The sequence below is a fragment of the Tupaia chinensis genome, unplaced genomic scaffold, assembly GCF_000334495.1.
Source record: "Tupaia chinensis unplaced genomic scaffold, TupChi_1.0 Scaffold000106_1, whole genome shotgun sequence".
NCBI classification, from domain to species: Eukaryota; Metazoa; Chordata; class Mammalia; order Scandentia; family Tupaiidae; genus Tupaia; species Tupaia belangeri.
The window spans coordinates 1,104,125-1,131,046 of NW_006159570.1; the positions used below are offsets into that span (position 1 = coordinate 1,104,125).

The following is a 26,922-nucleotide window of genomic DNA, read 5'->3' on the forward strand; positions in this document are numbered from 1 at the left end:
ATAACCACTCTATTTACTGATTTTAAAAAATCTGATATAGAGAAAAATCAATGAAATTAAGACAGAATTCAAAAAACGATTTTGTTTATGGGCCTAATTGGCCCATGTTGTCTATTTTCTAAAGTTTGTGAGTTAAGAATAATTTCTATGTTCCTAAATTGTTAAAAAGAAACTAATGAGAATATTTTATGCCATCTCAAAATTATATCAAATTCAAATTTCAGTGTTCACAAAGAAAATTTTATTGGAATAGAGCAATGCTCATTATTTATGCACTATGTCTGCTTTGAGACAACAAAGCAGGGTTGAGGTGTGACAGAGATTGTATGTGACATTCTAATTGATTTCCATCACTGTCCAGTTCACTAGGAATCACAGTGAGACAGTTAGAACTTGACAGCACTTCAGGTGCCACTTCATTGCCTTTTTATGACAGTTTTTTGAAATCACCAACACTTATTGTTACAAAAAAAAGGAAAAAAATAAAAACAAATGGATTTCAAGTTTCATGCTTTAAAGACCCAGTAGAGTATGCATTACTTTGTTATTAAATTTGTTGGCAAAGCATTGTGTGTATTAGGCAATGAAACTATAGCTATGCTAAAATAATACAACATATGTCAGCATCACCAGGCACAGCACCCATCAAAATATTACCAAATCACAGCAAATCAATGATCTTGAAAAAATAGAATATGTGAAAAAACAATATCCCAGAGGAGGCAGGTGATATACTAGTTAAGGTGATGGACTACCACATGGCTGACTATGGTTTGAGTCCTAGGTCCAGTAGCTTAAGACTCAAAGCATGCATACTCAAAGTCTCTGGAGGAGAATATAAGAGAAGGAATTGTGGCATTTCCAAAGCTATTTACTAATGGTAGGTTAATTACATTTATTGCAGTAGCCAAAGTTATGTTTCAAAAGATGGTGACCTTTTTGAAAGCCTTTAAAAAAGGCCTTTCACTGCTCAAAGAGTTGAAGATTTATGGGACCAGCATAATGTTTACATCTCTGGACTCTCATGTAGTCAACTACGGTTCGAGTCCTGGACCTGGCAGCTTAAAACTCGCATTGGGTGCATGTGCGTGCATGCCCAAAATCCTAAGAGGAGAATGGAGGAAAAGGAAATGCAGCCATCCCCACTGGGGAGTGATTTCTCACTTTCTGTCTCTCTATATCTCTGTTTCTCTCTGTCTCTCTGACAAGCACACACACCCTATAGCAAAAATCTCTCAAAACAAAAAAAAAGAGTTGAAGATTTTGATGCAATATCATTTGCCAACTTAAAAACAAGGCAAATGACTTCAACTTTCTTCTTTGGAGTTTTACATGTCAACCAACATATAGTTATTATTTATTTGAGGAGTCAATGCAGAGTTTAAAGTGACCAGAAGATAAGCCCGTATAAATAGTCCTCATGGAATATCTACAGGCAAAGGTTAAAGAAGTTGAATTAAAGACCAAAGAACTTGAGTAATTAAAGTAGTTTAAAGATGAAAGAAATTGAGAAAACACAAATTCAGGACAACCTGAAGTGGAATCTGACAAAATGTATTACAACAGATGGTGGCGAAATTAAATAGAAAATAACTAGTTTGGTAAATTTACACATCTAGTAAAAATTCAAGGTGCTTAAATGTTATGATTACTCACTACATTATTTATCAACAGGTACTTTGACAAATATTCAAATCTATCATGTGTTATTGAACCAATTGTGTCACTGGTAAATTTTATTTATTGTTATGGACTTAACTATTGTTAGTTCTGTGACTTTTGTCATTACTAGGAACTGAATATTTTGACAAGCCTTAACATGCAACAGTTTGATGGGTTAGCAGTGATAAAGTTTAATTGTAACTTTTTAGCTCAGGTTAAATATTATTCTAGATAAGAAGAACTTCCTTCAACCATCTGATGGCTTTGGGAATTTTTTTTGTTGCTGACTTTATATGTGTTAATTAATTCAACTTAAAATCATAAAGAACTACAGAACTTACATGCAAAAGTTACACTGCAATAAAATCATTTTGATAACTAATGTATAATTTACAAATAATGTCGAGCTGCTTTATAAACTTGTAATGTCAAAAATCAAAACAAAAAGCAAGATTTCCATTCCCACACAAATTTGCAGTAGATGTATTTGCTTAGCTCAAATCATAACTTCAACATTCCAACAAATGTTTTGGAACTTGATGCAGTGCACAGAATTCTCTACATTTCAAAATCTATTTAAGTCAGTCACAAAAGGCTACATATTAAATTATCATGTTTATATAAAATATCCAGAATAAACACATTTATAGAAACAAGATGTATATTAGTGGTTTTTTAGAAATGAGTGAGTGAAAAGGAAGGTAAGGAGTGATTGCTAATGGGTATGGGGTTTCTCTTAGTGGGGATCAAAAATGTTTTTAAATTGGATAGTGATAATAATCTCATATACTGTGAATATACTAAAAAACTAAATTATATACTTTATTGAATTATATATTTAAATAGGTGAACAGTATGATTTGTGAAATATATTTTCATAAATTTTTAAAACTCTATTTAATTATATCTGAGAAGCTTCCACCTAACTGTTGACTGGAAGTAATTAATCTGCAATGTAATGACATTCTAAAAGATAAATATCAAGAAACAAAGCTAATAGAATCCTATAAAGAGACTCCAAATTATGAATATGTATACATGCTAGTGAACTGATCTTATTATTTGGCAATAACTACCTGGGTAAAAGATGTTCTAAAGATGAAACATGTAATTTCAATACAGATCAATACGACAAGTGAATATTCATAATAAACATTGATGATAGAAAACACTAATTTTGAACTCTAATCAAGCAAAATGTTATAGCAAAAGAAAAAATTTTTGTTCTTCACCAGTAGGTCTACACTTCCAATTTTAAAATACTTTTATTATTATTACTATTATATTTGCAATTATGTCAATAAGCTATGTGGAAATTTGTTTTTCCTTTTGTAATATAAGTATCTACATAATATTCTTGATTTATCCTCTCTGCCTGCAAAGTGTGAAATATTTACTATCTGGCTATTTACAGAAAATATTTACCAATCTCTTACATAGGACAGAGAAGGGATAGATGCTATAAAAATCATCCTGGGGACCAGCAGTTGGTGTAATGGCTATGTCGCTGGACTCCCACATAGCTGACTGCAGTTCGAGTCCCGGACCCGGTGGCTTAAAACTCATGCCGGGAGCGTGTGCATGCGTGCTCAAGATCCCGAGAGGAGAATGGAGGAGAAGGGATTGCAGGGTGGCCATTCCCCCTGGGGGGTGATTTCTCGCTTTCTATCTCTCTGTCTCTCTGTCTTTCTGGTGAGCGCATGCACCCTATAGCAAAAACCTCACACACACACACAAAAAATCATTCTGAATAGGCCAGAAAAGGAAGCTACTATACCAATGATTGATTTAATTTAGGCTTTAAAAAAAACTATTTGAAATGATTAGGTAGGCATCTGTCCAGCTGTGGTAGCACATGCAGGATGCTGCTGTTCAACAGACTGAGATTTTGATTTCTGACCCAACCAAAAATGTTAGGCTAAGTAGTAATGTCTATAATCCCAACTACTAGTGAAACTACGGCAGGAGGTTCATGACACAGCAAAACCCTCTCTGAAAACACCACACACAAAAACATGCACACATGCACACATAGATATACACAAAATTTTTTAATAATTTTAAATGAAATGATTAGGCAAAATTATCATTTTGAGGATAAGACATACAATAATCCAAACACATTAAAGCAAAGGCTGAGAACAACTGGAAGAAGGGATCTGTGATAAAAGCCATGAGCATGGTACTCCTGTAAAAACTCAGGGGATAAATGAGATTCGTTCTTGAAAATAACATCAAAGGAAGCCCACTGCCTGACAGTTGTCCTTCTCTTTCTCTAACCACAAAACTGCATCTTTCTCAATGTGGAAAAGAAAAGTTAACTTGGCAATAACCAAAAACAAGGTTACAAAGGAGAGTAACCTGTTTACAGAAATAGTGACCTTTGGTTTTGTAAACAGAAATAGTTATAGATCTAGAAAAATGCCAGCCTAACAGTGAAGACAAATAGATATTTGCAGATAGAAAGGTAACTGAGAAATACGATTTGAATTATACTCCTTTAATGAAGGTGATCGTTTCTTCCTTTGTGCTCTATATAGAATTCACTTTAAAAGGCAATGTAAGAAATGATGGCAGAGAGAAGTGATAGGTACAATCTTCATTAATAATGTGGTAATTATATACTATCATTTATAACTTTTTTTTTTTTGAAGAGGTTTTACGCTATAGGACTATCATTCATAACTTTTTTTTTTTTTTTTTTGAAGAGGTTTTACGCTATAGGGCACGTGCACTCGCCAGACAAAAACATAGAGACAGAAAGCGAGAAATCACCCTCCAGGGGGGATGGTCACGCCGCAATCCCTTCTCCTCCATTCTCCTCTCTGGATCTTGGGCACGCACGCACACGCGCCCGGTGTGAGTTTTAAGCCACCGGGTCCGGGACGCGAACCGCGGTCGACTACGTGGGAGTCCAGCAACATAGCCATTACACTAACTGTTGGTTCCCATCATTCATAACTTTCATCAGAGAGATTCCCCAACATTTTTGTTAATTCACAGGTTTACTCAGGTAGTGAAACAGGCCCTGTTAAAGTAGATATATAGACTCAACTATTTCTACTTTGATACATTACCCTGTACTTTTTAAAAAGTATTATCAAATAAAAAATGCTGGTTAACTTCAAAATAAATCTTAATTATCTGTTATCATGCATGTAATATGAAAATACTTACAGAACATTAGAATGAGATGACATCTTAGACAGTGTGGTGTGCATATCCCTGATAGTACAAGGGCACTATCCAACAACTAAAATGAAGTAAAAATATAGGAAGTATTTATCTTAGGCCATTTGGAGTGCTGTAACAAAATACCTTAGACTGGATAATTTCTTACGGATTATTTATTTCAGGAGTTGGCAAGTCTAAAGTCAAGGACCTAAAGATTTGCTATCTGGTAAGGACCCATTCCTTACTGATGGAGTCTTCCACATGCCCTCACATGACAAAAGGGCAAATAGGATGAGAATGAAGTTTTATGGCCTACTCAGTAATTAAGTTTCAGCATGTGAACTGGGAGGGGTCACAAACATTCAGATCACAGCAATGTTTACTTTTCAAAACTCAAACAAATATCAAAATGATGAATGGCAGATGAATGCCAAATACACCTGTTCACAATACACATTATTTACAAATGTTAATATTTTGTTATTCTGCTGCTCCCTACTTTTTATATTAAAAACAACATTACAAATAAAGAACGCAATTCATTACTATCCCTCTGTTCCTCTCCAGAAGTAGATACTCTCATAAATCTGATTTGTGGGCTAGTTAATAATACACTATGATACATATCCCTCTACAGTATGTGGTGACTTCATGTGTTCTTCAAAATTTCATTGCTTTGAAACTGCTTAAATTCTGAAACTTGTTTTTTACATCACTCAATATTGAATTTAGTGTTGTGTGTGTATTCATATTAATATACATCACTTAGTTAATTAAGTTTATGTAGAGTTGGATATTGTACTTTAGGAATGTATCAGAATTTAATCATCTACTTTCTAATGATAGAAACTTTTCTCAATCTCTCTCACAAATAATGTAGTAATACATATTCTGTAAATATGTGCATTACATACTCTCCTACACATGCAGGAATTTTTCTAGGAATAAGCAGTGTATTTATCCTTTTTCCCCATATCCTAACCAGCACTTCATTCACTGTAGACTTTTTGAACTTGCCATTTTATTTATTTGCTTGTTTGTTTGTTTATTAAGGATTTTGCCATAGGGTACATGCGCTCACCAGAGAGAGAGAGAGACAAGACGATGAGAGGCAAAGTGAGAAATTACTCCTCAGAAGGGATGGCCAGGCCGTAATCTCTTCTCCCCGACTCTCCTCCTAGAATTTTGGGTATGCACACACACTCTCCTGGCATAACTTTCAGGATGCTAGATCCAGGACTCTACTGGTGGTCCACCTTGTGGGAGCCCAGAACTTTAACCACCACACCATCTGCTGGCCCTGACCTTGCCATTTTCAAGTGTGAAGTATTATTTCATTTTATGTTGTTAATTTGTGTTTTCCTCTTCAGTATATATCATAATGTGTCCTACTAATGAGTATGAGGTTTTCTGTATGCGCTTTTTTTTATTGTAAAAGGGTATGTGCATTCATCAAAGGGAGAGAGCAAGAGAGGGACAAAGCACTCCCAAATGGGGTGTGGTCATGCTGCATTTTCCTCCATTTCTCCAACCCATCAGAATTTTGGGCATGAACATTCACTCTGCCTTTTCCAAGCCACAGAGACTAGGACTCAAATCATGGTCAATCATATGGGATCCAGCTCCCTATACACAGCACTTAAACCATTGCACCATGAGGCCGGTCCTCTCCATCTGTTTACTCATTAAGTCATTAACTTGGCATTTTTCTATTGGGCGATTTGTCTTTTTATAACTGATTAGTAAGAGTTCATATATACTATGGATAATTGATTTTTAAAGTCCTACATATATTATAAACTGTTTCCAGATGTGAATTTCTTTTGTGTTATAGTATCATTTTACCCCCCCGTAGTTTATTGTTTGCTTGTTCGTTTTTTTCAATTTGTCTGAGAGCATGTGTGCTCACAGGAGAGAGATAGAGGGGGAAAAGGGAGAGAGAAAAAAGGAGAAAGAACCCCCTCCATAGGGAATATTCACACCACAATGCTTTCTTCATTTCTCCAGTATTGGGGGGATTTTAGACATGCAAACAAGTGTGCCTAGAATGTTTCTCATGCCACCAGGTCTAGGATTCAAACCACATAGTCAATCATGTGAGATGCAGCTACCTTAACATTTATTTATTTATTTTATTAGGGAATGTATGCTTACTGGAGATAGACAGAGACAGAGAGGGAAAGTGAGAAGGTATCCCCTCTGGGGGATACCAAACCACAATCCCTTCTCCTACATTTTCTTCTTGGGATCTTCAGCACATGTACAAACACACACACCCAGTGTGTATATTAAGTCACTGGGTCCAGGGCTCAAAAAGTACAAACAGCCATGTGGGATCTAGCTGCCTTAACCTTTATGCCATCTGCTGGCCCAAGAAATACTTCTCTATACCAAGGTTATACAGACATGTGAAAATCTATTCCACTAGTACACTGACATTTCAATTTAAACTATATAGACTTTAATATATTGGACTTTATTTCTCCATGTGATGATATAAAAAATACAACTTTTATACGGAAAGCAAATCATCCTTGCACAGTTCCCTCTATGCACAGTGGATTTATGAGACAATCTCTATTATACCCCAAATTCCCATATATAACTGGGTCACCCATCACTTTAATCTTTTCTAATTTTGTGTCCTCTATGCCCACACAACATTCAGAACTCTAGCCTACACCTTGGTTATTTCGAAAACCAAATAATCACCAGAATTTGACTGTCTCTTCCTCACAAGACATAAAAAATCTTTTAAAATTAGTGGCTCTAGGGGCTGTCAGGTGGCAAGGTGATTGAGGCGTTGGACTCTCATGTGGCCAACCGTGGTTTGAGTCTCGGACCTGGTGACTTGCCTTTTCATTCTCTCTCTCTTTCTCTCTCTTTCTCTGTCCCTCTCAGGTCAAATAAAAATAAATTAATTAAGTTAAATAAAATAATTCTTTAAAAAATTAGTGGTCTAACTCCTTTTCGAGAAATAGTTGAAAAGCTTAATAATCATTATGGACTTAGTAGCAAAAGAAAATGGATTTTGTGTAAGATTTCAGGGCATTTTTAACCATCTGGAGAAAAATGCATGAAGTGATAGATTAGCAAGAACTCCTATTTGGGTTAGTGTGAAGATGGAAGTTGAACAGAAAATATATAGAAAGTTTTACTTTTCCTCAAAAACAAAGTATTTTATAAAATGTTCCTTTATTATGGTAGGTCAATCTGCTTCTTCCCTTTTCTTACTCTTCCATGAACCAACAGCAAACCTGCTAACCAAGGAAAGATAAATTACTTCCATTCATAGCTCTTCAGTCTTACCTAAAGGTAAGATTTTAGCAACGAAATGCCCATTTATGCCCATTTCCATTCTTCTCACAGGAACTGAGTGTATTACTTTCATATACCATAATGTCATCAACACTTTTTTTTTTTTTTTAAGAGAGATATTTGCTATCGGGTGCATGTGCTCACTGGAGAAATAGAGAGATAGCAAGAAATCACCTCCCCAAGGATGGTCATGCTCCAATCCCTTCTTCATTCTTCTCTCGGGATTTTTGGGCATGAATGTACACACACCTAGTGTGAGTTTTAAGCTGCTGGGTCTAGGACTCAAGAGCATTTGCCTATGTGGGAGTCCAAAAACATAATCATTATGCCATCTGTTGGTTGTCATCAACTTTTGACATTCTTTTCTTCATAAACTTATCAACAATACACCAAAAGTAACTAGGGAAATAAGTATTTGTATATCATATAGAAACTAAAAGTCTTTGAAGGGTAGGTATGTAGATGAACAATTGTTTGTTTTCAAATAAGATCTAGCATAGGATTATATTAAATATATTATTAATGATAAAGAATCTACAAGAAGGAAATGGTTATAAATTACTATGTAAAATGTGTTACTTGAATACTTTTTTGGGGGGCTGGGTGGTGGTGAGGGTTTGGACTATGGAATTTTCCTATAATATGAAGTATAGCAATGACAACATTTTTCCTATAAAAAATATCAAAACACCTATAAGATGAGATAAGCCTACAAAAATGTCTTATATTAACTAATGAATTATCTTTTATTTTTCAAAAAAATAGGTACTTTTAAGGAAAAACAATGGTAAACTGCTTTGAGCCAAAAATTAAATTCCATTCAAATTTATAGAGAAATATTTGCAAACATTGACTTAACTTTGAGTTGATTTTTGACAGAAAGATTAATATAAGGGAAAATAGATAAATTTCTTGCAAGAAAAACTGAAATGGGATGACAAATGTAATAAATGGATGCAAAGTCAAATTTTTAATTTCTCTCAAATTGTTCTATAAACATTTAACACACTAAAGTTCTCCTAGATACCACTCAGTGTCTGTGTTTGCTCAAGCAATCTAATTTGAAAATATTTTAGATTTAGTAAGTATTATTATTTCTTAAATTACTTTTATTCAAGAATAAGTGTTATAGGAAGAGAATAAGAAAGTGCTTATGAAAATAATCTAGAGTTTATATTCTTCTGAAACCTAGGCAACACACATGTGAATAAATATATTTTAAAGATAAGTATTTGAAGTTTTCCCATTAAAATTAAAAAGTCACGTCAACATTTTATGACATCCAACTGAAAAATTACTGGTTTTATGACTAATACAAAATGTAATTAGAGAAAATACTGCAGGACTTTTTGGATGAAACAAATCAAAGTACACAGAAAGGGGCAACTTGGTTATTCAGTATAAAATCAGGAAAGCAAATTTTTGTTTAATTACTTTATCACAGTACACTTACTAAAAACAAAGAAAAGTACAGCTAGAATAAAAATAAAACAGCCTTTGTATGTTAAGCCATGATCTCAGGGCGTTTGCTATGAAATATTAAAGGTAGAGTAAGTGGAACTTAAACCAGAAGAGGATACTTTCACAAAAATAAGAGTTAGAAGAGAGGACCATGCACAACTAAATAAGTTGTAACTGGGGAAACAAATGACAGTTATTCACAATAATTTCACCAAGTAAAAACAAGAACTGAAGAAAATTACTGAAAAATGTTAGTAACATCCTCTCAGAATGAATGGTTGGTCAATAAGAGCTTTGTGATCTGTGGGAAGGGTGGAAGTTCTTATTTTTTAAAAATAGTAGTGAAATTAAACTATTGAGTATCAAGTGGAAGAAAGGCTAAAAAATGCAAATTGAAAAAAGTAAGCAGAGGATGACTCAATTTTTTTGATAAACTGATTCTCACAATCAGTAAAACAACTGTGGACATCTTTTCAAAGATGTCTTCATATTTTGTGCTCACTGCTTTTTATGTGGTGTTTCTGAAACCAAACAATTAAAAAGAAACACACAACAACAACCAATCCAACACACAACGACAGCAACCAATCCATTCCAGATAGATCAAATGGGAAAAGGAACCCAGTGAGTAGAGGTTAATCCTCTGCTGCTTGAAAGATAAAGCCTGCAGGTGGTGTGTGGGGTTGTACAACTGAAGGCCTCTCAGTAGAGACTGCAAGGACTGGCAAGACATTCTGTTGTACCAAAGGCTGTGTACTCTATTTCAGTCTGATTTTCTGTTGCCATTGTACTAGGTAATCTATAAAGAAGAGCTCATGGTTTGGGAGGTCCAAGGTCAAGAGGCCGCCATTTGCTGAGTCTTCTTGTTGTGAAAAGCATGGCAATATAGTAAAATGTTTGCTTTTGTGCTCCTTTTCTTATAAAGATATCGGAATTCAATCATGACAGTCCAACTCTGATGACCTTATTCAATCCTAGTTATTCCCTGAAAAGATCCATCTCTTAACTTCATAGTTGGTTCAAGTTTATACTCTCTTTAATATCTTCACCATAAAAACAGGCTTCAGCAATGAATTTTAGGGGGATACATTCAAATCATAGCACCCTCTCCACATCTTTTAAAGGAAAAAAAAATCCAGTAAGTGCTAGGAGTGAGACAGAACCATTTCTGGACTGGTGAACACTACTGTCACCTCTGCTCTTGACTACTGCAACTGTAGTAACCCATCTCCCTGCTTCTCTTCTTTCTGCATCACCCCTCATACACAGTTCATGCACCACACAGAACTTAGAAACTTTTTTTTCACATTACTGTCATTTCACAGCTCTTTCAAACTGTCCAATGACTTCTCATCACAGCTAGAATAAAGTACCAACTCCATAGAATATTTGCACAATCTTACCCAGACCTACCTCTGTGAATCATCTCTGAACAGAGACTCCCTCGACTCCCTGAGCTGTGCAGCCACACTACCTCCAATGGTTCTTAAAATACCCATGCTTGTGTCCACCCTGGTGCTCCTTCTGCCTGTGGTGCTCAGCTCTGTGCTAAGATTTTTGTCCCGCCAACTCTTACTCTCACCTCTTCTTCTCTATCTACCACACTGTTTCTTTGAGCCTCTCTCTCTCATCAGTAACCTGCATGCCTGCTCACTCTAAGCACACATGCCCACAAATGTGTTTTTGACTGTGAGTGTGTGCTTGCTCACTCTATCTCACTTAGAGAGTTGTCTTTTCCCTTACCCTTCTCTCCTACTCTCCTTGCACAGCAACAACCACTTCTGAGACAGTCGCCAAGTTCTAACATTTTCTACTCCCATAAACAGCTATTGCTTCTTAGAACCATTAAGTCAACAAATGGCCTTACAAAATTTAGTCACATACATTCCCTTATGGACTTACTGTTTACCTTCTGAATTTCTTAACTTTCAAACACTACTTTATAGGGATACATTGCTTCTTTTTCTCATAGGGACTAGCATAAATCTAAGTATATTTTTTTGGAGAGATTTTTGCTATAGGCACATGTGCTCACGGGAGAGGGAGAGACAGAGAGACAGAAAGCAAGAAATCACCCCCATGGGGGACGGCCACACCGCAATCCCTTCTCTTCCATTCTTCTCCCAGAATCTTGGGCACACATGCAACATGTACCAAGCATGAGTTTGAACTCACCGGGTCTGAGACTTGAATAGAGATAAGCTATGTGTGAGTCCAGCGACATAACTGCTACGCCATCTGCTGGCCCCACTAAGCAAATATTTTGTGCTTAGTAAATATTTTTAATAGAATAAGAATATTCCAACTTTGCTTCCCCATTGGTTCCTTTGAACCAAATGCATACTAAACAACAAATCCAATTGGTTTCTAGTAAAGGCTGACTACAGGGAAATGAAAGGAAGTCTTGGCCAGGGGAAGAAAAGATTTCTCTCTATAAAAACCCCTGCAACTCACTAATTACCTAGTGAGCATGTGCTTCAACTTGTTTTTCCAGAAGGGGTGAGGAGATTAATAGTAATTCCTTTGTCTTGTCTCAGCTACAGTCTTATGATCAGAAGCAGACACTTTATGATATATGACTGTGCAGGGTGAAGGGTAGTTGGTGCCAGCGATCAGCATGTTGTTAGCCAGCTATGCAGACTGCCTGGTGACCTTGGCTTCATTAGCACCCTGAGCAAAGCAACAGGGCTCTGTCAAATCCATTGACAGATAAGCCAAATGGATATTAGAACAGAACAATCCAAAAGTTCCAGTGCTTTTTTAGCATCTTAATTTATTAATTAGATACAGGACATTTTGCTATCACTAATAACCCTGAAAAAAAAGTGTTGTAACTGGTTTCAGTTTTTCTTTTTTATTTTCTTTTAATCTTTGTTTAGCTCTTAGTGAATCCAGGCTTCTAAGATTTGTGTTCAATTTATTTCAATACTTTGTTTTTAGCTGTTGTCATAACCAAAAACACACCTCATATAAACATAGAAATGCAAAACAGTGCATTGTTGTGGTGACCATATAATTAGACTTGCTTTTTCGTATCATCTATCGATGATGTAAAGATTGCTGGTAAACTCAGTTAGATTTGCATCTTCCCTGACATCAATTATTCTTGCAATTAATCAGAAAGTGCAAATTATAAATTTTTAAACAAATAGGTTTAAAGTTCTCTGAAACTCTTTATTTGGATCATTTTTAAGCAGGACAGAAAATTCTGTTTCCAAATTTTTAAAGTCTATAAATATATTAGTGCTCATATATACACACACATACACACGTATATATCTATATATACACACACACAGTAATTTTAAAAAATAATTGCTTACTTTTATTTATAATGATCATTATTTTTTAATTTGCTATAGGACATGTACACTCACCAGAGAGAGACACACAGAGAAAGAGAGAGAGTGAGAAAGAGAGAGAGAGAGAGAAAATGAGAAAGCAAGCCACCAGGTCTGTGACTCAAACTGCAGTCAGACATGTGGGAATTCAGGCTTCAACCACCACATCACCTGTTGACCTCCTCATACATAGTCATAATTTTAACATAACACATATAGAAATATAATATTTCTTTCCTCAATTTTAATAGCCTGTTATTTTCAAAATGTTTCTTCTATAAACAATATTAAAGAAAAATGTAACATGGAAAAAACACACAGAAGTCAAGGGAAAAATTACTTACAAGCAGAATTAAGAACTTCTGGGGCTACACTTATCTCTTCCCTCCAAAGGCACTGTACCTGTCTCAGGAAAATGAAATTCACGTTTCTCACCAAGGTCGTATGTCATGAGTTCCTGTGAAAGAGGTTCACTACAATCTATCAGTCACTTCTGATTCTACTCAAGAACTGTACTTAGAACGACATAATCTAATAACTAAACTCTAAACATGAGGAAAAATGGCTTATAAGTAATCATTTCACCCGTCTTGCTGTTTTAAATTATTAAATGACCAGGAAAAAAAGCTGTAGTGATTTAACTTGCCACATGCAACTGTGAGCTAATAAGCTTCATGAATGCTGAGTATGGACACTAATCATGTGAGGAAATAGGCAAAAATCAACACCACAAAAAGGGAAGTAATTTACTAGGTAGTCTATAATTAGTGCCTGAATTTTACAATAGAAAATAGTATGGAGGCAAATAGCTTAGAAAGACTTTAAAAGGGATTAGTCATTCACATGAAAGAATAAGCCCAGAATTTAGTTACCTGAGCCAGGAAAAAGAAAGCAAAAGAAAAAAAAAAAAAAGAAAAGAAAGAAAAGACAGGCACATCCAAAAAAGAATATATCCCTTTTGTTTCAAGGTGCACAGAACCTCAACTAGTAAGAAAATTCTGAGCACAAGATACACGCTTCTGATAATTAAAACTATTACCTATTCAGGAAAACATTACTCAAGTAACAAAATCGCCTACAAAACTAGAATACCATAAACAAAACAAAACAAAACAACAAAAAAAATCTAATAATGGACCAATCTGATAAAGATTAACTAGGATGGGACTGGTTCTGTGGTAATGTAGTACTTAAGAGGAGCCCAATCCTACATAATGACTAGGGTTTGAATCCCCAATTCAGTTCGTCTGAAACAGGGAAGGCACATGCTCAGGACCCAGTGGGCTGAAAGACTGGAGAAAGAAGATGGTGGTGTCCAGACCCCCTAGAGGAAGCTCATTTCTCTCTTTCTAGCTCACACACTGTACCATGAATAAAGAAAATAATGTTTTTAAATTATTTGAATGGTTAATAAGTAAGTCCACCCCACACACACTCATTTCATTAAGGTGTCATTTAATATATTATTTTTATATAGATTAGACATGGACTACAAAAGAACATTATATCAACTCTTTTTATTCATAGAGATACTCTTAAATGTTTCAAATACTTTAATCACTACTAAAGCTGAAATTTTGATATAATGGAAAAGAAATTATACTGTACAGAATAATTTTAAGTGATGTTAATGGGAATGATTAGAAGCTGACCTGGACCTTGGCATATTTCAGTTACAATAAATGATCTAAAATATTTAATTTTAAAAGAAGTTTTCTTAGATAAGCTTTGCTTAAAACTAAGTGAATTATTATTATTCGAAGATAAATCTAAAAAAAAACACTAAAGAATATTACCAATATAATGATCTGAGTTGGAAATATTTAATTAAATGATTTGATAGGACAAGAATTTTTTTTAAGAAACAGGATAAAATTCAGGTTCAAAATTTCTCCCTCCATTTGTAACATTCCTGATTTAGTGTGCTGGTTTTAAAATATGATTCCAAATTCTTTGACACTTGCACCAAAACGTTAGGGTCAATGTCCTTTTCCTTTGAACCTAGGCAGGCTCTTGAATACTTGGCCCAGTAAGGCTGAGGGACCTTTAAAATTAGAATATAAAAGACCACAATTTCCCCTGGGCTCCCTTGGGACACTGGCTCTGGAAGAAGCCAGCCCAGCCTCCAAGTAAGAATCCCTGAGACCACCATGCTAGCAAAACCACATGTACACCTAGCAGTGAACACAGCTGAGCTTCCTGACAACAGCCAGCATTAGCTGCCGGCCAAGTGAGTGAACTGACATCTGACTACAACAGCATGAGAAATCCCAGTGTGAACTGACCAGCTGAGCCCTTCCCAAATTCCTCACCCACAATGTCATGATCAAAATAAAAAGGCTGTCTTAAACCCCCAAGTTCTGGAGGACTTTGTCAAATCACAGACATTGTAATCAGGACAGGTATTAAAGAAGAAATACTTCAATGACATGGTAGAATAAAGACTCACACCAAGGTATTTCACTGTATTCAAAATTTAAATATGCTGTGGGAAAAGATGTCAAAAGATCACATTCAAATATTTAGCTTCCTTCTACCAACCTAACTTAATATAATTTATTTGAATCATTCGCTCAGTTCTAGCTAATATTTACTGAGCACCTAATCAGTTCTGGGCTCTGTGCTAGGTGCTAGATATGACAGTGTTTAAAAGAATAGTGGGCATAACTGCTTACCAACTAGTTATTTCCTTATTTTGATCTATCTAGTCTACCACCTAGTTTATTTCCTTATTTTGACCAATCTAGTCAAATATCTATTATAATAGAGTATATACATTATTTTTATATTATCATTCACAAAGTTTACATGAAATAAAAACAATAAACTCTTATTACAAAAGAAAAAAGGAGGCCAAATCTTATCAGCGATGTTATGAGCTAGGATGGGATCTCTACGCAAAGCAAATGGAATGTCTTACAGATTTTCAAGCAAGATAATGAACTGCTAAATTTTTCATTTTTAAGTACTATTTTGACCATCTATTCCTGTAGTTTATATATTGCCAAAACCAACCTCTACTATATTATTTATGGATTTAATAAGTAAGACAACTCCACACATACTCATTTCATGCCTATACTATACAAAGAACTAGAAAACTAGTCATTAAAAAAAAAAAGATTACTAAGGTCTTCCATGCATAAAGCCTTGTAATCTAATGGGAACACAGAGAAGGAAACAAGCTTTTTAAATACAGTGAAATAAGAATAATTGTATAGTAAAAATCCTATATTGTTTGATAACCTTAAGTGAAGAGGATTATCAGAGAATGTGGAAAGGATGCTTAATCCAGATATAGGAAGTCAAGAAGAATTCTCACAGAAGAATATCTAAGCTGAGACTAGAAGAATGAATAGGTACAAAAGGGGCAAAAAGAACTGGAACAAAAAGGAAAGTAGATTTCCCAAAGACAAAACTTCATAGTACTAAAGGCAAAGGGTAAATCTTGAAAGTCATGGAGTGTTCAAAGAACAAAACAAGTTTAACATGTATAGGCTTGGGGGATACTTGGGAATCAAAGCTTAGAAAGGCACACAGAAGTCGAATCACTCAGGGATGTAAACCATCTTATAAAGATTCTATTCTAAAAGCAAGAGGTGGATGTTGAAGGGATAAATGCTAAGACTGGCTCCGCATTTTACAAAGAACTCTCTGGCTTTAGTGTGTAAAACAGATTGAAGGTAGCTGGGATCAGAGCACTGAAATAAAATAGGAAGTTCTTGTTAGAATTCAAGAAAGAATTGGTGGAGTCTTGAAGAAGAGAAATTATCACAGAAATATTGAAAAGCAGAGAGGAATACATAAATAGTTTTGGGATATAGAATTCAAAGGACTTGATGACGAGTTAGATAGAGGAAATAAGAGAGAACAACTCAATTACGATTCTTTTGATTTTGACCTGGGTAAAACTTATGGAAATGTGTAAACTCAAGAAAGAAGCAAGTTTTTGGTATGTGGAAAGGAGCAGGAGAAAAGGAGGATCTTGTTCCAAGAAGGTAAGCTTAAGGTGGCTGTGGGTGAAACATCCAACTAGAACTATCTAAGAGAAAGCTGGCTATATGGAACTGAAGATAGAGCGAGTAAGCAGACTACAGAATAAGATTTGGGAGCCAACAGCATATAAGTGTCACTTGAAACCATGGGGATAGATGAGATGGCCACACTAATAGTATTTATGGTAAAAGAGAGGGGGTTTAGGATAGGATCATGCAGAAATAAACATTACATGATGGTAAATTAGAAAAAAGTTCAAATGGAAACAAAAGGAATGTTCAGAAAATTAGGAATAAAACAGAAAAGTATGCTGCCATTAAAACTTAACAGTACAGGACCACCAGTTAGTGTAATGGCTATGTCTCTGGACTCCCATGTAGTCGACCGCAGTTCGAGTCCTGAACCTCGTGACTTAAACTCATGCCAGGTGCATGTGCGTGCGTGCCTAAGATCCCGAGAGGAAAATGGAGAAGGGATTGCAGCGTGGCCATCCCCCCTGGGGGGTGATTTCTTACTTTCTGTCTCGCTATCTCTTTCTGTTTTTCTGGTGGGTACATGCGCCCTATAGTGAAAACCTCTCAAAAAAAAAAAAGTTAAAAAAAAACTTAACAGTAAAACAGATTATACCATTTCTAATCCAAATTCCTCTTGATTTTCTTATATGAAAATGAAGCTTAGTTTGATAGAACTCTTTCTCTGTGGATTTAAGCTTCTACTTCCTCAAAATATGTTATTAAGCTTTTTTTCTGGACTGGAAGATCTGTGATTTTGTACAGTATAGATATTAACTTAGAAGAAAATTTGAATTAGTATACGTAGCTTGTAAATAGATAAATTTAAAGAATGTTTAAAAAGTCGAGAGTTTTAGAGTCAAATAGATATGATTATTTTTAGGTTTTTTTTTGTTTGTTTGTTTGTTTTTTGCTATAGGGCGCATGCACTCGCCAGAGAGATAGAAAGACAGAAAGTGAGTAATCACTCCCCCCAAGGAGGATGGTCATATCACAATCCCTTCTCTTCCATTCTCCTTTTGGGATTTTGGGCACGCATGCACGCACATGCACCTGGCATGAGTTTCAAGCTGCCAGGTCCAGAACTCAAAATGTAGTCAACTACTTGGGAGTCAGGTGATGTAACCATTACATCATTTGCTGGTACCGAAAATAGATTTGATTTTAAATTCCATTTTGCTATTTGTTAACTGTGTGACTTTTTCTTCATGTAGTAGTCTACTCCCTTCAGTACAAAAATGGAGTTATTCCTGTCTTCTTGAATCCATTCTAATCTGAAGCCCAACCCCAAAGCTGCCAATGAAAACATCACTGTTCATGGCTACCAATAACCTCCTTGTTGGGAAATCGGATGGTAACTCTTAGTCCTCCTCCAGCTGAAACTACCATAAGAATTAGACACAGATAATTACTTCTTCCTTTTTGAACCACTGGCTTTCTTTGGCTTCCGGGTAAACATTCTATCTCAGTTTTCTTCCTGCCTAATTGGTTCCCTCCCTTTCAGACTCTCTACTGGTTCTTTCAGGTCTCTCGTACTCCGTATTTGTAAACACTGATATGCTCAGAGTCAATCCTCAATCCTCCTTCTCTACCTACTATCAATCCTTAGTGACCTCACCCATCCTAAAGGGTTTACATACCATCTATATGCCATCAACATTCAAATATATATTGTCTGCTCAAATGTCCCTTTTGAACACTAGACATTGACCACCTATTCAACATCCCTTCCTGAATGCCTAAATGGCATTTTTTTCTTTTAGAGAAAGATTTTTGCTATAGGGCATGTGTGCTTCCCAGAGAGAGACAGAGAGAGATAAAGAGAAAGAAAATGAGAAATCACCTCTCAGGTGGGAGGATCACATTGCAATCGTTTCTCCATTCTCCTCTATGGATTTTGGACACACAAAAACACATGCACCTGCATGAGTTTTAAGCCTCCTGGTTCAGGACTCAAATCGCTGTTGACTACATGGGAGTCCAGCGACATAACCATTATGCCATCTGCTGGTCCCCAAATGACATCTTAAAAACAACTATTATTATTTTTAATTTGTTGTATGGCACATATACTCTCCAGAGAGAGAGAGAGAGACAGAGACAGAGAGAGTAAAAGTAAAGTAAAAGGCTAATCACCAGGTCCAGGACTCAAACCACTGTCAGCTATGTGGAAGTCCAGCACCTTAGCCAACATGCACCTGCTAGCCCCCAAATGGCATTTTCAAACTATGCATTTCAACTACCTTACTCTCCCTGACCCTTGTCCTCCTACAGTATCCTCATCTTAGTAAATGGCAACTCTATTTTTCTAACTGGGCTCAAAACCTCAGTCATCTTTGACTTGTTTTTCTCAACTCATAACCAATCATCAGCAAATTCTGTCAGTTCTATCTTCACAATATATTCAAAATGTAGTTAATTCAAACCATATTACCACTGTCACCCTAGTCTGAACTATTCTACCTCTCCTCTGGATTATGGCTGTCGTCCTCTAATTGATCTTTTTATTCCACTTTTGACTCCACAGTATATGCTCCACAAAGAGATAGTATAAACTCTTTCGAAGGGGAAGTCCTATTTGGTTACTAATCTACAATACCTTAATAAAGATTCCCAAGGGACAGAGAGGAAATGCAAATTTATATCCCTGTCCCCCAGCTTCCCCTCCTCCTCCTGTCATCTTTTTCTTACCCCTCCCCACCTGTTGACTGAGGTTCGAGTCCTGGACCTGGAGGCTTTCTTTCTCACTTTTATTTACTTTTTTTTCCTCACTTTATTTTTGTCACTCTTGCTGCGGTTTGAGTCCTGGACCAGGCGGGTTGCTTTCTCACTTCATTTTTATCACTTTTGCTCTCTCTGGTCAAATTAAAATAATAATGATGATGATGATGAATAAATGTAAATAACTAAAAATATATATACTCCTTAATCTATTTATTTTGTTTACTGTCTCCCTCACAGCCTAGTTTTTATATTCCAAGAAGCCAGAGGATTTAATCTCCAGCACCTAAAACAATGCTCAATATAAAATAAGTATTTAATATGTGAGTTAGAAGTCATTATTAAAAATATGGTTAAGAATGCTTAGAATGGAGATGTTCATAAATGATTTTGTTATTTGTGGATGTTTATAAATTCAAGTGTAAATATCCCCAGATCAATGGGGCAAGTATTACTGATAACACTGACAGAGAATGATGGATACTAGGAGTTGTTTTATTTTAAGACAGAACTTAATTTGGGAAGATTTATTTAGCTTATAAAATTCTTCTAACAAAGTGAACTTAACAAAATGAAGAATATTTTTAAAGTATTATACTTTTAATGATTTACATACTGTGAATGATCTAGAGCAAACTTCTTTTCAGTAAAACAAGCAATAAATATTTTGAACAAGGCATTTACTAGTACTCTGTTTCCAACAACTGCAAAGAGCTTTGAGAAATACATATATTAAAAAATAAAGGGGCAAAACATGTAAAGGACACAGAAATGGAAGATTGTCTATTGAGGATAACATGGATGGTTTCTTCAACTAGACTGGTATGAAGTATATTCACGTGGGTAAAGTTATTTGACAAGCGGTAGTGATGTGCAGACACTGGATGTATAAAATAAATTTTAAAATATATAAAAGACACATTTATTATTTTGGATTAAACATAGTAAGAAGAAAAATATGCTTAATAAAAGGTTAATTTGTGTCCTGCAAGGTTTAATAAAAGCCAAGATTCAAGTATTAATGGTCTCATACAAAGGGTCTTCAAAAAGTTAATGGGAGGAACCAGCAGTTAGCGTAATGGCTATGTCGCTGGACTTCCACGTAGTCGACCGCGGTTCGTGTCCCGGACCTGGTGGCTTAAAATTCACGCCGGGCACGTGTGCGTGCGTGCCCAAGATCCCGAGAGGAGAATGGAGGAGAAGGGATTGCGGCATGACCATCCCCCCTGGGGGGTGATTTCTCGCTTTCTGTCTCTATGTCTCTCTCTGTCTGTCTGGCGAGCACACGCGCCCTACAGTGAAAATCTCTCCAAAAAAAAAAAAAAGTTAATGGGAAAAACTACATGAATTTAAACATTTTTTGCACCAAATAAACTCATACTTTCATTCCTTTCTTTTTTTCCACAAACTTCTTGAAGTCCTTTTCTATCAGGAGTAAAGAAGAGCCTTCAAGTTTAAGCTGAACTATAACCTAGGAGAAAGAAATCACACTCTAAAGGGTCAGTTGATGCCTTAGGTCAGTTGCACTTGTAATGTTTTTTGAGGTCTCTTAGTGGAGAGCACAATGGAGGGTTTCTCCTTGTAGCCTCATCTCCAGACAGCTGGAAGGGAAGGGAAATATCCATGTGGCATGCACACCAGCTCCTACTGGGCCCAGGGTTCACTACTTGACAGAGGATTCCTCTGCAGAAATCAAATGCCAGGGAAAATCAGTTGTTAAAAAGTAAAGGAAGAAAGAAAATTATTAAAACAAAATGAGGTAGAAAAAGAGGAGGAAAACAAGGGTTTAAGTCATTAAAACATGAAAGCAAATGTACCTCACCCCCCAAATACACAAACACACACACACACACACACACATAAAAGTATAAGCTTAAACATGCCTTAATTCTCACTTAACAAATTTATAGAGTTAGTTTAAAACATATTTAAGTCTAATAAAACATATTTAAGTCTTATATTATTCTTCTCATTTTCAGGACTACCAAAATCACACCTAGCATGCTAGTATCTATAAATTCACCTGTGTGAAGACACTGGTATTCAAACTCCATACTGACATACTGAACATAGTGGTTCTAAAAATACTCTTGTTGCTTTAAGATTTAAAGGAAAAAAATGTTACCTTACAGTTTTACCCTTCTGGATGACTCAGAGGTTAATAACAGGATCTATATAAGCTTTCATCTCTAGGTCACTGATTCTGGGCGACTATAGTAGACAGTCATTTTAGGATATTATCATCTAGCAGCTGTTTTATTCAAATCTGTTAAAGAAATGCATTGCTTGTCTCTATTAATACTCACTGGACAGGTGTATACATTCCAAGTCATATGCATCTGCCAATCCCTAGCATTTTCAGGCAGTGTGGTGAAAGCTACAACAGCTGTTACCTTTTAGCAAGACCTTTAGCATACTAGGTGCCCTCCTTTCCTTATCTGAAGTAGTAAATATTGATAGTTCATATTTCAACAGATTTTACAGATTTTACAAAATCATACAGGAAAGATATCTGTGGAGGAGTTCTGAAGTTAGTGTAATTATCATTTTATAAAACAAAGAAAGCAACAGAAAATCTTTCTTACTAGGAAAGTGTGGTAAGGCCAAATCAGTTCAAAAGGTCAACACTCAGTCTTGAGAAGTGATCTGGGTCTCGCAGGAAATTACAGACAACCCTGGGACTGTGTGCCTTAGCCAGAGTCATCTATGCATACATGGGTCACTAGGAAATGCACTTCTGAAATGTAAGTACCAAGGATTTACATACCCAGGCAATATAAACTAATGTAACTCTCTCTGCTCTGGTACGCTATAGCCTTTAAAACAATGACTACTTTGATGCCAAAGATTTATCATCTATCAATCAGAAACTTAACGGAATCTACAGCACTGTAAAGTCATTTCACTAAGAAGTGTTTTCCCAGACCCAGCACAGTAATAACTGGAGAAAAATTATGTTCTGAAAAACAAAACTATGTATGTTATACTAGGCCATAGTATGTTATACTATGTTATATATTGTTATAGTATGTTATATACTATGCCATAGTATGTTATAGTATGTTATACTATGCCATAGTATGTTATACTATGGCATGGAGATATTAAAGTCACTACCTGATCTGCTACATCTGTTCTGAAATATTAACATCTCCCTAACTGCCTTTGTCACGTAGTCAGTCCACCGCACTAATGGAAATAGTCATCATCTAGATATCTACATACCTATCTTCCAAGCTACATCTTCTTTCAAAGAACTAAGCATCTTTTTTTTATAAGAATATTCATTTAACTAGGCAATAGTCCAAGTCACATTTAATATGCATTTTTAATGTTTGCATAAAAGGCTAAATAAAGACTGCTTTATTTTCTTAAATGATGTTAAATAATGTACTAAGTAATTTGGCACAAACTCCAAAATACGGTCAAAAAGTCATTATCAAATATAGTATTTCATTTCAAAAGGTCTTAAGAGCCTTGAAAGTTCAGGGTTGACATATGTGCTCTATTAAACCTAAAAAAACCTTATAAGTTGGGAAAGAAAGCACCTACCATGCCTTTTGATCTCATTCAATAAGGCAGCAAAATAACCAGGTTTTTGACCCCCCCCCCACCTTTGGACCTGGTGGTCCATTACAAAGCATCATCTAAAATAAGATTTCCTCGATGAGACCAAGTGACAAGGAAACACAGATTCTCTGAGTAGAAGAGAGCTTAGAATTAACATAAATCAGAAATATTACAACCACAAGCCTATATTTCTATGCAACTGAAAAAACGCTAATTTTTGTACAAGTTAAAGTTCATCCAAACTTTTTCATTCTAAGTTTCTAGGTTTAGTAACAAACATATTGTTTTGACTGTGTTGTTTTTTGTCTAGAAGGTCAAGAAGCTCAGAGTAGAATTTAGTGCCCAAGCAGAATACCACTTGCCAGCCTAGGCTTCTGGGGCAATCCCAAGCTCTTCATAAATTCCATCTCTATTGGTTGTACATTTGTTATATGCCTGACAATATTGGAGATGCCAAAGATACAGAAGTGAACAAACCATGTAAAATCTCCTATCATCATCGAACTTAATTATTCAAGACAGAAGATATTAGTACTGTGTAGTAAATAGCAGGAAAAGACATAGGGAGTGTGGAGTGGGGCTCAACTTTAAAAATCACAGTCTCTGAAGGCCACAGGTGGTGACGTTTGAACACAGATCTGGAAGGGGAAATGGTAGAGTGAGCAAACAAAGGGGCCGTGGAGGGAAATATTTCAACATAGGGAACAGCTAGTCCAAAAGCCCAGAGTGGAAGTATGCCTGGTATGCATGATTCATCTTTTTCATCATTTCGTATTTTAAATAACGTATAGTTGTCTATATTGAAGTTTCTGTCAAATGTTTTGGAACGACAGAAACATTCATATTATCTTAAATACTGCAGACAAGCTTCAGATCACATGTCATTCAGGGGAGTCTTCAATGGTTCCCTAGAGCAATGACCACTTAACTCTCCTTGCTATGCCCTCTCCAACAGCATTCCTTTGCCCTACATTGGAGATCAAAACACCGACTTTCTAAAACTGACTTACAGTGGTCAAATAAAGAAAAAGCGGGCTAGTCCATGGTCTGGTAGATAAAGGAGTTGGATCTCAGATGGCCAACTGCATGGACACACTTGGATTCTCAGAACTGGTGGCTTGTAAAACATACCAGGTGCATGCACATGTGTGCCCAAAATCCCAAAAGGAGGGAGAGATGAAGAAGGGATTGCTGTTTCATTACCATTCCCCATTGAGGGGGGAGGGGATCCTTCCTCCCTCTCCCTCTCTCTGTCTCTCTCTGGCAAGTGCAAGCAATATGTAAAACAAACAAAATCTCTAAAAAACAAAACAAAACAAAAATAGAATAAGACAACTACTTTAGGAAAAGGCCCACCTTAAAGAAATCAAACTGCTAAGCAGAGTATCCCAACATAGAATGACTACTCCCTTGACCTTCTAAACCTGGTATTGTTACTCTTTATATCTCATTACATGGTACCATGTATTGTACTCGAGTACCTATCTGCTCTCAGTGATTCCCTTGGAGCAGGGTCCATATTTTGGGACTATCTGAACCCAGGGTTTTGCACATGAATGGTAATAATATTTGTTTGATGGTGATGTCATAGAAACGACCACAATGAACAGCAGACATTCTTCCTGTTTTAAGTGTCTGTGGATCATGCAAGAAAAAGACATAGCCTCACAGGCGTTTGGATAATCTCAACTATTTTGGCCAAGTTACTGTTTGTGTAACATTCCATTCTATCTAAATTTCCTTCTGCATTTTCAGTAGGGCACAGTAAACACTTTCAGTCTAGACCCAAGTATGGATTAGCCACAAAACACAGAGGAACCACAGTGTGTGGAGCCCTTCGATGAGTTATTAAACACTATAAAGTGAAAGGGCCTCAGCCCGAAATTACCAGATACGGGACTGTAAGACATTGTCCAGACTAGCAAGACAAACAGACACTCAATAAACAACTTCAGTTCATGTAAGATATGTAGAAGTATTATAAAAATATATAAGCAGTATCCTGGAGGGTGAGGTAAGGCTTCCCAGAAGACTTGGCACCTGAACAGACAGGATTTTGAAAGATGAATAGGCCTAGGACAGCCTAGGACAATCAGACAGGGGATCAAAGGGCATTCCGGATTGTGCAAAATACACTGGCAGAAACATCACAGATTGAAAACTGCTGGAAGAACACATTCACCATCAGCAAAGGAGAGCTGCTCTGCTGCAGTCTCAGGCTTTCCAAGAAATAAACCAATAAGCCTTCAAATAAGAGACAGAGGGAGAAACTTTCGCCAGCACTTGTTTCGTTAAACTTCTTAGTCTTGCTTTGCTTTGTTTTGCTTTCTGTCTTTTTTTTTCTCTTAAAAAAAATAATAAAGTACTGTGTTGGCTTAAGACTTCAGTGAAGAAAAGTACTTCGACTACACTGTGGAAAAAGAAAAGCGAAAAGTGGGCCAGTGCCAAGGAATCAATTTCTCCTAAATTGACACTTTTCTGAAATATATAAATGGAGCAAAATTAAAATGTCAGATATCATGGCCTGAAATATTACTTCTAACCCTTCTCTTCACCAGCTCCATAAATATTTATTTTATGCCCACTGTTTGTTAGTTTCTGGGATACCAGGCCCATGAGGCAGGCTCACTGTTCTCTGAGCAAGCTCTTGCTTGCAATCTACTAAAGAAATAAGCAGAGGGCAATTCGTTGTACCTTTTTCTTTCTGCAGCTGCCAACCAAAGCCTGAAGCTCAGAGCAGAGTTAAATTCCAGTCAAGGAAACCAGTGAGGGCAAACACACTCAAATAATACCAACAAGAGATGTGAGAATTCATAGAGGTCCTCAGTAAGTACGTCTAGTCACCTCTTTCTGTGAGCAGGAGGCTCGAGGGCAGGACCTCTTGGTCAGTGATTTGGAATAATGAATGGAGTACAGAAGAGGGTGAAGTTACCTGGGAGCTCAGGTAGACTTTGAGGCAATCCTCGCATACGGCCTTCTTGCAGCAAGGCAAGGGTTTGATGGGCTTGTCTTCCAGGCACACCCGGCACATCAGCACCATGAGGGGCGCAAAGGGATCCCCTACCCCGCCCAAGCCAGAGTAGGGTGGAGCTCCCAACAGGCTGGGCACGGAGAATGGCTCCGGGGCCAGGTAGAACTCCAGCTCGATGCTGCCGCCGTCGGGGGAGAGGGGCTCCGTCCCGAGCGACAGCCGGGGGCTGGGGAAGGAGGCGGGGGTGGTGGGAGGGTTCGGCACTGGCGGCGACGCGGGCGGCGACAGCGGCTCCTCGGTGGCGACCTCTGGCAGGTCGCTCTCCACGCAGTAGACGGAGCAGAAGACTTGTCTCTTGGAGGGGGGCGGGCGCCGCTGACCCAGCACGTCCAGAACCAGTCCTTCGGGGGCCCAGGCGTGGGTCCTGGGCTCCAGCTCCTCACCGGGGGACGCCTCCTGCTGTTCATCCCCTCCCTCTTTTCGCTCCCCAGCTTCCTCTTCTTCCTCCTGCTGCTGCTCCTGCTCCAGCTGCAGTTCCAAAGTCTGGGGGTTGAGAGGCCCGGTGAGTGTCAGTCCCGCGGGCTGCCCGGTTGCTCTGCTGTGCCTCCTGCCCGGGGCCAAACCGCTCCTCGCGGGCTCCGGGGCGCTGGTGTCCGCGTAGCCCAAGTCGCTTCCGCCGCCACTGCCGCTCGGCTCC

At 37.0% G+C, this 26,922-nt stretch overlaps 1 protein-coding gene and 1 long non-coding RNA gene across 4 annotated transcripts in view; one reads left to right on the plus strand and one right to left on the minus strand.

Moving 5' to 3' along the window:
* RNF217 (ring finger protein 217) overlaps positions 1 to 26,902 on the minus strand; it is a gene marked incomplete at its 5' end in the record, with an annotated part of 146,539 nt that extends 119,637 nt beyond the window's left edge. Inside the window, 1 exon segment of the mRNA XM_014586030.2 lies at positions 26,187 to 26,902. Coding sequence (XP_014441516.1) covers positions 26,187 to 26,902 — 716 coding nt within the window.
* The window catches only part of LOC106734397 (uncharacterized), a 24,325-nt gene continuing 24,113 nt past the window's right edge, over positions 26,711 to 26,922 (plus strand). For 2 of the 3 annotated variants that reach the window (XR_003548622.1, XR_001370027.2), the window contains exon 1: positions 26,711 to 26,787. This is a non-coding gene — a long non-coding RNA (uncharacterized LOC106734397). The remainder of the gene's footprint in view (positions 26,788 to 26,922) is intronic. The other variant, XR_001370028.2, reaches the window with a different exon arrangement.